The 13,067-nt window shown below is 44.9% G+C and overlaps 1 protein-coding gene and 1 long non-coding RNA gene across 2 annotated transcripts; both read left to right on the top strand.

The window, feature by feature from the left end:
• Positions 1 to 1,773: 1,773 nt before the first annotated feature.
• LOC129849319 (uncharacterized) lies at positions 1,774 to 6,871 on the top strand. The gene is made up of 4 exons (XR_008758646.1): positions 1,774 to 1,859; positions 2,064 to 2,182; positions 2,353 to 2,488; positions 2,616 to 6,871. It is a non-coding gene; the product is annotated as an uncharacterized LOC129849319 (long non-coding RNA).
• A 382-nt stretch (positions 6,872 to 7,253) lies between these two features.
• Positions 7,254 to 12,688, top strand: LOC129849318 (uncharacterized). The gene is made up of 3 exons (XM_055916253.1): positions 7,254 to 11,312; positions 11,457 to 11,532; positions 11,653 to 12,688. Exons 1-3 carry the CDS (start codon positions 7,869 to 7,871, stop codon positions 11,757 to 11,759), a joined length of 3,627 nt encoding a protein of 1,208 aa, XP_055772228.1. The 5' UTR covers positions 7,254 to 7,868; the 3' UTR covers positions 11,760 to 12,688.
• The last annotated feature ends 379 nt before the right edge of the window (positions 12,689 to 13,067 follow it).

Below are 13,067 nucleotides of genomic sequence, written 5' to 3'. Positions count from 1 at the left end.
CTTGATTTTATATTGCGATTGGCAACTTTCATAAATTAGGTGCGTTACAGCCACTGACCTCGTTCGTTTTTCAGTCACCCACTTGGGTATAACCAATGAGGAGATGGCACGTGGGTACCTGCTTCTATAAACCAATGAGGAGATGGGAGAGGCAGGACTTGCAGTGCGATCTGCATCAGAAATAGAACTGACTTCTATTTTAGCCCTTTGCTATGCAGACGCTCGTTGGCGCGCCCAAGCAGTGTGGGTGCAATAATTGAATAATATAGATTTCTAAATTCATTTGGTGTAGTCAGCCTGTTAGTCGTGATAATGCTTTAAATCCATCACTGCAAATAACTTGACAGTTTCGAAATCGAATACATGTGGATCACATTTTAGGGTTGAGGTATGATTCTGTGGAAGGCTTGGCAACAGAGTGCACCTGTTGCAGCATGCCCAGGCACAACTGGAGCTGCGCTTTATGGAGCGGGCACACCATAAATAAGCCTGTAGACTATATCAATAGGTTAAGGCTACAATATCCTTTCATAGTGTTTATATCAGTACAACAACATAGGTCTATCAGATAGCGGACGTTTGGGGGGCATAGGGCCTACCTTTTCTGGAGACACGGGATAATCAAGTTTCCGTTATGACATTACTTGTGTACAATAGTAGGCATATTGACTAATATGTCAAAAAGTGCGGGCAAAGAAGAAGAAAATGTGAGTAGGCCTAGGATAATGCTTTGTTCGTTCTTCATATTAATGTCGCTTCACATTTGTATATTTCTAAAGATGGATGAGGAAAGTCTATGAGATGAATATGTAGCCTACAGAATCAGTCATCATGTAGGCCTACGGCTAGTTGACTACTTTAAGAATAGTTTAACAATGTAAATGGATCAAACTAATTTGTTATAGATATGAGCTTGATTCAACATTTTTCATGCAAAGTGAATTGGCAAAAGGTGGAATTATTGCAAACCAAGTGACAGGGATGGGGTCTACTATCAAAACCCCACGTCTAAAAAGTTTTGTCATGATTGTCTCTGTCTTTGTAGGGGTTACAGGAAGCCCCAGAGAGGACATTCCCTGTATTCTTCAGAGGAAAACTGGGGGAGAAGGTTAGTGTGATAGTATGACATTCCAAATGATCTGAGATCCTCAATTTCTTTCAAATTAAATGTTACCTAATTATATCTTTTTAATGACTTCCTTCCCATTTCCAGTCCTAATTCCACAACCATTCCCACTGTAGTATCCATTGCCCTGACTTTGAGGTTTGTTAAAACACAATCCACAGCTCCATCAGGAGACCCCCGGGTTTGACCTGTTGGACCCCAACATGAGAGTCATAGATGTTAGTTATAACTGCCTCCACGACAAACACCTGAAGTGTTTTTTCCGCCATCCGGAAAGGAAGAAGCGGCTGGTGAAGCAAGGCCTCATCACCTCAAATGAGAAGGCATGGCAAACCTCCTTTTTCTTTCCAAAATCTAAAAGTGACACTTATATGGAACTGAGAAAATTGGACAGGTGTAAGCAATATGATGGCTAGGTGAAATGTTTGCCATTTTGCTTAGTTTACACAAATCCAAATCTACAAGTGCATGTGGTCATTGTTAGTGCAGGTTTAAAAGAAAATGTGTTCTTAATGTCTTACCTGGTTAAATAGAGGCAAAATCAATCAATATTGGGGTAGGGGTTAGAGGTTGATTTGGGATTGGGTGTTTGTACCCATGAACTTCCCCTAAAAATGACTCTTTTGTGGCTCCTCCCTTTCAGGTGCTGTGTACGTGTAAAGAGTACAATCGCTACAGTGGCTACATCAAGTCAGTTCAGTTGCTGTGGGAGAAGCAGTGCTGTGCCCAGCAGGTTAGAGTGGTCTACTTTCTAGATGCACAATTATAAAAACACAAAAGCTATATTGTAAGACACACCTTTCCATGCGTTTTATTTCAACTGTGTATGTAACTTGCTGTCGCTCATGGATCGGGAAAGGGTTTTCTGATCACGTGACAAGACCAGGGAAAACTTGTGGAAGGCAAGGGTGCAAATGAATCTCTCTCTCTCTATCAGAAAAATCTTTTGAAGCAGTTCCTAGTCTTGCAGCAGCAAGGGGAGGTTCCGTCCCACATCTCACTGACGGATATTAGAGAGTGGCTCATTGCCAAGGGTAGAAACTACTTCAAGAACACGTGAGTGTTATTAGAATCTTTTACCCAAATGTGTTAAAAAAAACATAAGCAAAGGTGTGGAATCACGTTGACCTCCTATCTAGCAATAACTTAAGAAATAGATATGGTGGACAGTTTGAGTTGTAGAAAAATGAAGGTAAATCATGTTTTATGTTCCCTTGTATGTGAAGGTTTCAGAGTGAAATGGAAGAGGGGAAGAACCTTTACTTGGCCGAACTGGCTTGGGAGGTGAAACGACGCCTCAGGCTTGAGGAGCTGGAAAGAGAAGTGTGCAGGGAGCTGCGCCTGGAGCGCCGAATTGGACAGGTAAGGATGGAACAGCGCCACTCCTAGGGCTGATATTAACTCATAGTTGCTTAAGCAGCAGTAGGACCTCAGTGTTTCTGTTGGTATCTTCATCCATTTGCCTCTCTCTCTCACCCGTCTCTCTTAGCCTGGTAGCCAGATGGGAGATTGGAGACCCCTGGGCATGGAGACACACACACCTCTGGTAATGGACTCTCCCTTCAGACACTCCACCTCCTCGATGGACACTCTTTCCAGTCAGATCTCGACTGAGAACCTCGAGGTTGCTAGGCTACATACTGCCAGACCACGTTCTGCCAGACCACTAACTGAAAGACCTAGCAGTGACTCTGATCACTCTGGAACCTTGTCTACTGTGATGACCTGCTCACCACATTCAGCTAGCCCGTCAGTGGTAGGTCATTTTGGTCATGAACATGTTCCCAGCTTTCACTCTTTGGGGGCTGTAGACATATTACTGCTTCCCTGTCTCCCATCTCCTTGGAAATCCATATCCAAGTACAGTGGCAAGAAAAAGTATGTGAACCCTTTGGAATTACCTGGACTTCTGTGTAAATTGGTCATAAAATGTTATCTGATCTTCATCTAAGTCACAACAATAGACAAACACAGTCTGCTTAAACTAATAACACACAAATAATTGTACTTTTTCATGTCTTTATTGAACACACCATGTAAACATTCACAGTGCAGGGTGGAAAAAGTACACTCAGCAAAAAAATAAACCTCCCTTTTTTAGGACCCTGTCTTTCAAAGATAATTCGTATAAATCCAAATAACTTCACAGATCTTCATTGTAAAGGGTATAAACACTGTTTCCCATGCTTGTTCAATGAACCATAAACAATGAATGAACATGCATCTGTGGAACGGTCGTTAAGACACTAACAGCTTACAGACGATAGGCAATTAAGGTCACAGTTATGAAAACTTAGGAAACTAAAGAGGCCTTTCTACTGACTCTGAGAAACACCAAAAGAAAGATGTCCAGGGTCCCTGCTCATCTGTGTGAACGTGCCTTAGGCATGCTGCAAGAAGGCATGAGGACTGCGGATGTAGCCAGGGCAATAAATTGCTATGTCCGTACTGTGAGACGCCTAAGACAGCGCTACAGGGAGACAAGACGGACAGCTGATTGTCCTCGCAGTGGCACCTCGTGTAACAACACCTGCACAGGATCGGTACATCCAAACATCACACCTGCGGGACAGGTACAGGATGGCAACAACAACTGCCCGAGTTACACCAGGAACGCACAATCCCTCCATCAGTGCTCAGACTGTCCGCAATAGGCTGAGAGAGGCTGGACTGAGGGCTTGTAAGCCTGTTGTAAGGAAACCGGCAACAACGTCGCCAATGGGCGCAAACCCACCATCGCTGGACCAGACAGGGCTGTCAAAAAGTGCTCTTCACTGATGAGTCATGGTTTTGTTTCACAAGGGGTGATGGTCGGATTCACGTTTATCGTCGAAGGAATGAGCGTTACATCGAGGCCTGTACTCTGGAGAGGGATCGATTTGGAGGTGGAGGGTCTGTCATGGTCTTGGGCGGTGTGTCACTGCATCATCGGACTGAGCTTGTTATTCCAGGCAGTGTCAACGTTGTGCATTACAGGGAAGACAACCTCCTCTCTCATGTGGTACTCTTCCTGCAGGCTTATCCTGACATGACCCTCCAGCATGACAATGCCACCATACTGCTCGTTCTGTGCGAGATTTCTTGCAAGACAGGAATGTCCGTGTTCTGCCATGGCCAGCGAAGAGCTCGTTTCTCAATCCCATTGAGCACGTCTGGGACCTGTTGGATCGGCGGGTGAGGGCTAGGGCCATCTCCCCCAGAAATGTCCTGGAGCTTGCAGGTGCCTTGGTGGAAGAGTGGGGTAACATCTCACAGCAAGAATTGGCAAATCTGGTGCAGTCCATGAGGAGGAGATGCACTGCAGTACTTAATGCAGCTGGTGGGCACACCAGATACTGACTGTTACTTTTGATGTTGAACCCACCCCTTTGTTCAGGGACACATTATTCCATTTCTGTTAGCCACATGTTCAGTTTATGTCTCAGTTGTTCAATCTTGTATGTTCATACAATTATTTACACATGTTAAGTTTGCTGAAAATAAATACAGTTGACAGTGAGAGGACGTTTCTTTTTTTGCTGAGTTTGTGAACCCTTGGTTTTAATAAATGGTCGACCCTACTTTGGCAGCAATAACCTCAACGTTTTCTGTAGTTGCAGATCAGACCTGCTCAACGGTCAGGAGGAATTTTATACCATTCCTCTTTGCAAAACTGTTTCAGTTTAGCAAAATTCTTGGGATGTCTGGTGTGAACCTCTCTCTTGAGGCCCTGCCACAGCATCTCAATCGGGTTGAGGTCAGTACTCTCACTGGGCCACTCCAGAAGGCATATTCTCTTCTGTTGCAGCCATTCTGTTGTTGATTTACTTCGGTGTTTTGGGTCGTTGTCCTGTTGCATCACCCAACTTCTCTTGAGCTTCAATTCGCGAACAACCTTAAATTCTCCAACAAAATGTCTTGATAAACTTGGCAATACATTTTTCCATCGATGATAGCTAGCTGTCCAGACCCCGAGGCAGCAAAGCAGCTCCAAACCATGATATGATGCTCCCTTCACCATACTTTACAGTTGGGATGAGGTTTTGATATTGGTGTGCTGTGCTTTTTGTTTTCTCCACACAGTGTTGTGTGCTCCTTTCAAACAACAACATTTTAGTTTCATCTCTCCACAGAATATTTTGCCAGTAGCGCTGTGGAACATCCAGATGCTCTTTTGCAAACTTCAAACGTGCAGCAATGTTTTTATTTGGACAGTCGGTGGCTTCTTCCGTGGTGTCCTCCCATGAACACCATTCTTGTTTAGTGTTTTATGTATCGTAGACTCGTCAATAGAGATATTAGGTATTAGATATTAGATATTAGAAATCCAGAGATTTCTTTAAGTCTTCAGCTAACACTCTAAGATTCTGCTTAACCTCATTGAGCATTCTGCGCTGTGCTCTTGCAGTCAGGACGGACAGCTGATCGTCCTCGCAGTGGCAGACCTCGTGTAACAACACCTGCACAGGATTGGTACATCTTTGCAGGACGGCCACTCCTAGGGAGAGTAGCAACAGTAGCAACTTGCAGTCATCTTTGCAGGACGGCCACTCCTAGGGAGAGTAGCAACAGTAGCAACTTGCAGTCATCTTTGCAGGACGGCCACTCCTAGGGAGAGTAGCAACAGTGCTGAACTTTCTCAATTTATCTACAGTTTGTGTGACCGTGGAGTGATGAACATCAAGGCTTTTAGAGATACTTTTGTAACCCTTTCCAGCTTTATGCAAGTCAACAATTCTTCATCTTGGGTCTTCTGAGATCTCTTTTGTTTGAGGCATGGTTCACATCAGACAATGCTTCTTGTGAATAGCAAACTCAAATTTTGTGAGTGTTTTTTAGGGCAGGCAGCTCTGACCAACATCTCCAATCTCGTCTCAATGATTGTACTCCAGGTTAGCTGACTCCAATTAGCTTTTGGAGAAGTCATTAGCCTCGGGGTTCACATACTTTTCTCAACTTACACTGTGAATGTTTAAATGATGTATTCAGTGTAGACAAGAAAAAGACAATCATTTGTGTGTTATTATTTTAAGCAGAATGTGTTAATCTGTTGTTGTGACTTAGATGAAGATTAAATCTAATTTTATGACCAATGGATATGTGTTTTGATTTCCAACATACTGTAAATCTTAATCAATTGTGTTGATGTACCTTTCTGTGTTCATATATACAGATTACTGTTAGGGACTTGCTGCTCATGATTGGACACATAACAAGCTCAGTATTGGAGGAGGTTAATAGCATCCTGATCCCTGCCTTGGTTGACCTTATAAGGCTGAGAGCTTCAGAAAGTGCTGCAGAGAGTATGCTCCCCATCAGCAAAGACACCAACGAAGATTCAACCCAGGGCTCTGTCAGCTGTACCTCCTTACTCTCCAAAGTCAATGTGATCTGTCTCACTCAGAGTCCTGACAGTAGGTCCTCCCCAATCTCCATTGATGAACCAGTCACTGCTGTCCAGACTTGTTGTAGCAGCAGTTCTCTGTCCAGTGAGGAACGAGCACACTCTTCCTCCAGTCAGATCTCTACTAAGAACCTCCTGGCTACTAGGCCACGTTCTACCAGGCCCCAATCTGCCAAACCGCCACCTTCTAAACCATCACCTGCTAAACCACAATCTGCTAAACCATCACCTGCTAAACCACCACCTGCTAAACCACAATCTGATAAACCGTCACCTTCTAAACCATCACCTGTTAAACCACCACCTGCTAAACTACCATCTGATAAACCACCACCTGCTAAACCGTCACCTGCTAAACCACCATCTGCTAAACCACCACCTGCTAAACCACCACCTGCTAAACTACCATCTGATAAACCACCACCTGCTAAACCACCACCTGCTAAACCACCACCTGCTAAACCGTCACCTGCTAAACCACCATCTGCTAAACCACCACCTGCTAAACCACCATCTGCTAAACCACCACCTGCTAAACCACCATCTTCTAAACCACCACCTGCTAAACCACCATCTTCTAAACCACCATCTGCTAAATTACAATCTGCTTTACCACCACCTGCTAAACTACGATCTGCTAAACCACAATCTGCTAAACCACCACCTGCTAAACCACCATCTGCTAAACCACCACCTGCTAAACCACCATCTGCTAAACCACCACCTGCTAAACTACGATGTGCTAAACCACCATCTGCTAAACTACAATCTGCTAAACCACCTACTGCCACTGACTACTCTGGAACCTTATCTGCTGTGGTAGGTCGTGGGCATGTCATCCCTGTCAAACTGACCTTGGCCCCTTTCTCCTCCTTACTCTCCAACGAAGAGACCAACACCAACCTCCCCTCCAGCAGCCGCCCCTCCTCGTGCTCTATCAAGCTTTTAGACAGTAGGAGTGACATTCCTTGCTCCCTGGCTGTGAGCTCTATTTCAACTGTTCCTGGACATGACTCTAGCAGCAGCCCTGTGCGGGAGAATCAATTTGCTACTGAGGTCTCGTCGATCTGCCTCAGCCAAGATAGAAATGGCCAAGGAGGGAGTTTGACACCTCCAACCCCTTTGGATGTTTCCCTCCCCTCCATTATTGAGCGGGCTGGCGAGCTTGTATGTTCCGTCATCTCCAAGTCTTTAGCAATTGTGGAGGCGCGGTCAAGTGTGAATGGTGAGAAGGGCTCTCCATCTCCCACCACAGTCTCCCATTCTCCTACAAGGGTGTTTGTCAGCCACTTAAGGAGTAGCCCACTAGGTGAGGACCTTGTAGATTCAACACTTGCGGATGTTATCTCTGTCCTGAAAATGGAGGGAATTCTTTCCTCCTCTCCGACTTTGGAGGAGGAGCTGCTTGATCTCTCCTCCAGTTGTTCTTCATCATCCAGCGAAACACTGCAATGTGTGTCTGTTGGCCCTCTTGGCGGTGGGTCGGAGACGTCCTTCAAACTTCTTGGGGGTCGTACTCTGAGTATCGCCACCCCAACGGCCCATGTTATCACAGAGGACTTAGAAGTCTACAGTGATGAGATCATTGACGAAATCCTTATTATAATGAGGACCAAAAAAGATGATGACAGTGGAAGTGACGTCTCTGGTGCATCAACACCATGCAGCACACCAGCACCACAGAGCCGGTCCTCTTCTGCACTGAGGGGAGTGCTTCCCCATGACAGGAGGATACTCAGCACAACACTGCTTGGAATCCAGAACACACTAGACAGTGAGAACCTCTCAGGAGAGTGCTCCATCTCACCACAGGACAATGCCAGAGTCCTGGAGATGATAAAGTTGCTGCAGAGGCGCCTTGAAGGGACACCCTCAGAGTCCTCCATCCATATCACAGATGTGGCTTCACCCTTGGGCTTTCCTCTCCCTGTATCTCTCCATGCTGTTCAGTCGTGTGTATTTGCCACTGACAAAGACCTGAAGGCAGAAAGAGTGAAGGGAGTCTTTGAAAGCCTGAGATCCCAGTTTATGAGCTACTCCATCAAGCCTGTGAGTAACATCATTACCAGGGCAACAACAAAGATGGCTGCCTCCAATCAGGTTAGTTTAGAGACACTCCAGGCAGCATCAGCAAAATCATCTGCTGTGGCTCAGAACCTTATTAGTTCGGTTTTATTTCAAGTTGCCAAGGTGTCCTGCTCTGATGACTTAGAAGGTCTGGGTGATCACCTCAGATGCCCCTCAACTTTTACCAGAGTTCTGACACCTTTGACCTCAGAGAAAGCTACACTGACACCTGCTGTTCTGAAGATCAGAAGGGAGATGTGTAAGGAAGTGGCCACCGAACTCCAGAGTTTCTTGATCAAGGAATCCCTTACTGGTACCCAGACACCATCCAATGGACATGTTTGCACTTCTGGTTCTGCCCCAAGGGAAGCTGTGCGGGACATCCTGAGGAAAACCAAAGAGGAGGCTTCCAACAAAAGCCTGAATAATATTTTCTCTGTTAATTTGGATGAGCGGCTCACAGACTCCATTGCAGATGCCTTATATCCAAAGCTGCATGACACATTGGAGTCCAAGAGAGAGCTGCAGGCTTCTTATTACAGCTCCCAGATCAGCTGCAGCCTCAGCCCCTTCGAAGTTGAGAGCAGCCTAGAGCTCCAGGAGTTCACTGACCCACTATCTGAGTCAGTATTGTGTCTCCTGGATAGGACATTTGGAGATAAAGCTCAGAACTTAAAGACAGGCGGGGGTGTTTTACAATATGTCACAGACCCAACCTATAAGAAGCTTTTGATTGGACCCCACACCAACGACGTCAATGTGGTTGTGCACACGATTGCAGTAGAGGAGTTGCCTGTTGAGGGTTGTATTGCGCAAAGTGAGGCCATTCATGGCCTTCACAAGAAGCAAGCGTTACCTTCCAGTGGCAGAGGGAATGAGACTCAGAGCCCTACTAATTGCCTACTGGAGGGTGTAGTGGGCAAACTGGTACGGAAGATGCTATTTCAGGGCCTTGACGTCCCTGAGGTACCCATGAACGACAGCCGCTCTGAGAGCTTTAAGCTACAGTATGAACTGGTTGCGAAGCTTTGTCCTCTGATGGTAAGGACAATCATGGCTACAACCATAGCCAATCAACCACCTACTATTCAAGAAGCAGTGATGTCTTCTGAGAACATCCATGTGAAAGAGCTGTGTGAGGCAGGTATCAAACCTCTCAAAGAGAACCATGTACCCGATGACTCTGAGACAAACATCATGGTCAGAAGGGCTTTGAGTGAAATTGAATCCTGTATGATTGAGAACTCCGACAAGGACTCTCCCAGTCTACATTCCACACCAGAGGTGGTTGTAGACCTGATCACCAAGCTGCTTCATGGGTATGAGCTTGACTCAGAACACTTTGCATCACCTGTGTCATCCCCAACCACCACTCTCTCTGATGTGGCAATGGACATGGTGGTTTCTGTCCTTCGGGACATGTCCGATTCCCCAGACGTTACCTCAGCATTGGAAATGACCAAGGATCTCAAGACGCCGTACTCCCGCCCCTCAAGTGCAAGGATTGTAAGTGCCCTCTGCAGAGAGCTGGAGGAGCACATGGGCTCTCCTGATGCTCTGAGGCGAGCTTTGAGCCGCGGCAGCGGGGAGATGACAACAGCCATTGCGAGTGCAGTCACCAGGGAAGTCAACCGTCTGGGTTCAATCGTACCCAAAGTCTCTGTCCGGCCGCACTCCTCAGACATCTACCTAAGGACAGACCAGGACAAGGTCATGGTTAAGAGCCGATGTGGCTCGGCTGAGGTGAAGGCATCCCAACCGGTGTATATTATTGTTCACGTAGAGGCGGTGATGGATATCATTGTCCGGCTGCGGTCTCTGATTGTTCCTCGGACCCAGGATAAACTGGCCAGCTGGACCCTAGTTGAGGATGTGACCAACAAGCTGTCCAGTGCTCTGTGGGTGAGGGTGACTAACAGGTGGAGGGAAGCAAATGTCTGCCTGAAGGCAACAGACATCTTTCAGCTGGTGCTGTCTGTGCATAGAAAGTTGATGCAACGCTATGGCACAGAGGAAGCCCTACAGAAGATACTGTGCCACAAGGCACCCAAGCTGCACAAGGACATTGTCTGTCTTGTCACGAACGCAATTATGGATGCACCATCCAAACTTCAAGGCACCAAAAATCTGGAATCTACACTCAACTTGAAAGAATTGACAGCCTTGTTTAATGAAATGACAACCCATCAATCTTTGAATGAGAAAGCTGAGCAGAGCAGCATCAAGACTGAGATTGAACAGCCGGAGTGGTCCACTGTGGAACAAGTGACATCCGGTACCAGCAGCTTCATTAGGGAGCTTATATTAGAAGAAGTCCTGATGAAGCTTGTCAAGAAGATATGCCGTATGCCAAAAAGGACCAACAAACATCAGCGCATCCAGATCAGTGATCTGGTGACTGAGCTGATCCGATTGTTCGATGATGAGGTGGCCAAATATCTGATTGAGGAAATGGGAAGCCAGCAAAAAAGTTTCAATTCTAAGATGACATCGAAGCTGGCAGATGCCATCTACACTGACCTTGGGAAGGTCAAGCGTTTGAAACGCTCCTTGAAAATTGACGATTTATTTGAGGATCAGGAGATGCTTTCCATTGTCTCTGTCATTGTTTCCCACAAGCTACTGGCCATCTTGAAACCCTCAGTGCCCAGCGAGACCTCAGACCTTGAAGACTCATGCAGTGATGATGTGGAGGATGCGGAATCTGAGGGGGTGCATTATGCCACCGGCAGAAAGGTAAGACAAGCTCAGATTACTCTTCAATGGTCATTGCTTGTGCTTTTTGATATCGGCACCAGTAAATATAGTTGTATAATTATAGGAATATGTAAAGGAAGTGAAATTGATGTTTAATTGTGCATCCTTGAATTCTGATCACAGTCCAAGAGGAGCATTGTCCTTAAAGACACTACAGACCAGCCAGATATGTTCATTGCTGTGGATTCTCCACCTATGAGTGAGTATTCCTGGGGGGAAATGTTCTTATGGGACAATTATATATAAAGAAGTAATCAATTATTGTTTTATCAGATAATTGTCCATCTGAAATTCTTACATATTTTCATCTTCTTGCCAGTTAAATTATCCAAGATGAGGAAAGGCATCCGGGGCTTCTTCTGGGGAGTCCAGAAGGCCTGGAAACGCTTGGTCACCTGCAAGTCCTCTGGGTCCTCTGATGGGTAGCCTGGATGACGTGCAGCCCATGTCAGTTGCTTTTGCCAGGCTACATCTGAGGAGGACACCACAACTGGCCTCAATACAACATTTGTATTTTTGTTGTTCATTTTTGTTTTCATTTTGAGTCCCCTAATGCTGCTATATTTGAACCAGGCTGTCAGTGGACTAGCTTACCATTAGTTTATACTCCTTAAGGAAGATCCACTATAGGCTACTCAACACCAGAATTCCATCTGGGTCTTTTAATCCTTTATTAGCTCCCACTCCTGTAACTAGGAATGTGAGCTTCTAAATGTCATTCAGACATCTATAGATTCTCCTGTGATTAGGAAGATAAGATAAGAAGCCCAACCAATTGACTAGATGTGCTGTACATCTGATGCCCTCTCCCTATTCTAATCATTGATCCACGTCCATTGCAGCCTCTAAATTTGATGTAGATATTTAGCTTAAATTATAAAATGACAAGGAGGGTAGGCCGACAGCAGCTTCTACTCTTACGATTAGGAAAGTGGTGCGAAACTTTTTGGGCTTTGAGGAACTATGTATTTTATTTTTCAATCACTTTTTTTATGGTACTTTTTAATAGTTGTTTTAATAAACCATTTGTATTGCAGATTTTGATTAATATTGTATCTTTTATAATTTTAATTTAGGTATTCATTTGATGACATGGGACTAAAGCGTAGTTTATACCCTACATACATACACAATAACTTCAAGCAGCTACACAAAAAACACTCTACACAAGAACGCAGGATCAGCATTTAGTGAAGCGTTCTTGTGTTGCACACGAGGGGTATGAACTAGGCTTAGTCATTTTATGACTTCTATACGGGTATATAATGGTATCCATAGTGCAGTATTAAGATATTCATTATGGAGCTTTATATTATAGTAGAAATAATGTAAATGAATAAAAGTGAATTGATGTATGTCAACTTGATGGTGATATTTGTTTGCTCAACAAAAGCTATATTGGTGTTAGACGGTCTGAAGTTGCCTGACATTCAGGTATTTATTTAATTGGCACGGCCGTGAAAGAGGTAGAAAAGACCTCAAGATGGAGACAAATATCTTCTATCAGAAAATCAAATCAATCTATTTATCACATGCGCTGAGAAGAACAGGTGAAATGCGTACTTACATCTTCCTCTAACTCTGCCTTGATGAATCATATACAGTATATTGAATTCAGAGTTTCTAGTGTGAAATACAACAGTGCTGTCTGACAAATTAATTAGCAGTATTAAAGCAGTGTAATATACACTGAGTTTACAAAACATGAGTGCTCTTCCCATGACATAGATGGAC

The sequence above is a fragment of the Salvelinus fontinalis genome, unplaced genomic scaffold (genome assembly GCF_029448725.1).
Source record: "Salvelinus fontinalis isolate EN_2023a unplaced genomic scaffold, ASM2944872v1 scaffold_1437, whole genome shotgun sequence".
Classification (NCBI taxonomy): domain Eukaryota; kingdom Metazoa; phylum Chordata; class Actinopteri; order Salmoniformes; family Salmonidae; genus Salvelinus; species Salvelinus fontinalis.
The sequence above is the reverse complement of the archived record's forward strand: the minus strand, read 5'-3'. Positions and strand labels throughout refer to the sequence as shown.